The sequence below is a fragment of the Lathyrus oleraceus genome, chromosome 5 (assembly GCF_024323335.1).
Source record: "Lathyrus oleraceus cultivar Zhongwan6 chromosome 5, CAAS_Psat_ZW6_1.0, whole genome shotgun sequence".
NCBI lineage: Eukaryota > Viridiplantae > Streptophyta > Magnoliopsida > Fabales > Fabaceae > Lathyrus > Lathyrus oleraceus.
The window spans coordinates 337,723,732-337,725,769 of record NC_066583.1 but is presented as its reverse complement, the minus strand read 5'-3'; the positions used below and the strand labels follow the sequence as shown (position 1 = coordinate 337,725,769).

The 2,038-nt window shown below is 41.1% G+C and overlaps 1 protein-coding gene across 1 annotated transcript; it reads right to left on the bottom strand.

The window, feature by feature from the left end:
• Nucleotides 1–1,245: 1,245 nt before the first annotated feature.
• On the bottom strand, nt 1,246–1,728 carry LOC127080533 (uncharacterized). The gene has a single exon (XM_051020851.1). The coding sequence runs from the start codon at nt 1,726–1,728 to the stop codon at nt 1,246–1,248; it is 483 nt and encodes a 160-aa protein (XP_050876808.1).
• Between the last annotated feature and the right edge of the window lie 310 nt (nt 1,729–2,038).

Here is a 2,038-nt window from a genome sequence, read left to right as displayed (position 1 = left end):
ATTTCTCATCACCAGGTCTTCTTCCTTGAGATTTCGAGGATGAACCTTTTTGTCGAATTCCCTCTTGAGACGATTTTGGTATAACTGGCCGTGGAAGATGGCTGCCAAGCACTTTTCATCAATGATATTGAGCTAATTAAGCCTTACCTGTACCCATTCAGCTTCGTCAAGCTTGGCATCAGTCAATATCCTCAAGGAGGGAATCTCTACTTCAGTAGGCAAGACTACATCCATGCCATATACGAGAGTGAACGGGGTTTCCCCAGTGGAAGTACGTACTGAAGTACGATAACCATGTAACACAAATGGAATCATTTCATGCCAATATTTGTAGGTTTCCACCATTTTCTGGACGATCTTCTGTATATTCTTTCATCATTTTTATTGAGGTTTGAACCATTATCAGTAATCATTTTATTCGGGACCCCATAACGACATATGATCTCTTTTTTCAAAAAACGAGCCACCACTTGCTTTCTGATGTTGTTGTATGAGACTTCTTCCACCCTTGGGGAAATAGTCTATGGTTACCAAAATGAAGTGGTGTCCGTTTGAGGCAGTTGGCTCAATGTGCCCAATCACGTCAATTCCCCACATGGCAAAAGGCCAAGGTGATGTTAAGATATTAAGTGGTGTTGGTGGCGCGTGTATCTTATCAACGTAAATCTGGAATTTATGGCATGTTTGCACGTGGCGGTAGCAGTTAACCTCCATAGTCATCCAATAATAGCCCACCCTCAAGATTTTTTTTACCATTGTGTGTACACTGACATGCATGCCAAAGGAGCCTTCATAGATTTCCGTTATAATCCGGTTTACTTCGTGTTTGTCTACGCATCTGAGCAAGAGCGAATCATAATTTCTCTTGTACAATACCCCTCCACTCAAAAGGAACTTGGCCGAAAGCTTTCAAAGATACTTTTTGTCCGTGATGGATGCATTTTGTGGGTATTCATGGATCTCCAAGTACCTCATAATATCATAAAACCATGGATGGCCATCAGATTCTTCTTCGGCTGCCAAACTGTATGCCAGTTCATCCAAGTAGTCAATGCAGATAGATGGTGCTTCATTTTTCCAGTTGACCTTAAACATGGATGACAAAGTAGCTAAGGCATCGGGCAAATGATTTTCCTCTCAAGGGATCTAACGGAATGTGATCTCATCAAAATATGGGATTAACTTTAGGACATTCTCTTTGTATGGGATCAACTTATGATCACGAGCTTCCGAATTTCCTTTTACTTAGCTGACTACCAAGGCCGAGTCTCCATAGAATTCAAGGATTTTGATCCTTAGATCAATAGTTGCTTCAATGCCGAAGATGCACGCCTCGTACTCCGCCATATTGTTGGTGCAATCAAAATACGACCTTGCGATGAAGGGTGGGTGAAAACCAGTTGGGGATGTGATAACTACCCCAATTACATTTCCTTGAGCGTTAGAAGCACCATCAAACACAAGTTTCCAACGTGACTCTGGTTCTGGTCCTTCCTCGTGGACGGGACTGTTGCAATCCCTTACAAACATGATATCCTCGTTAGGGAAGTCAAAGTGCATCGACTGATAATCTTCCAAGGGTGGATGGGCAAGATAGTCTGATAAGACACTTCCTTTGACAACTTTTTGTGTTACATGTTGGATGCCATACTTGGTTAGGGCCATCTGCCAACATGCGACTCTTCTTGTGAGAGTTGGCTTTTCAAATATGTACTTAACAAGATCCATTTTGTAGATTAAAAGCATCGTATGTGTTAACATGTACTGCCTCAAGCATTTGGCAACCCAAGCAAGTGTGCAAGATGTCTTTTTAAGCATTAAATACCTTTGCTCGTAGTCAATAAATTTATTTCTCAGGTAGTAGATATCATGTTCTTTTCTACCTATTTCATTGTGTTGATTGAGAACACATCCCATTGACCATTCGAGATCTGTCAGGTACATGATAAGAGGTCTGCCTTGTAAAGGAGGCATCAAGAATAAAAGTTTTTGCACGTATTCTTTGATCTTCTCAAAGGAGTTTTAGAAATTATCATTC

What these genes read in the sequence shown, in the direction of transcription:
- LOC127080533 (XM_051020851.1), bottom strand. Translation starts at nt 1,728, where the DNA reads ATGGATCTTGTTAAGTACATATTTGAAAAGCCAACTCTCACAAGAAGA.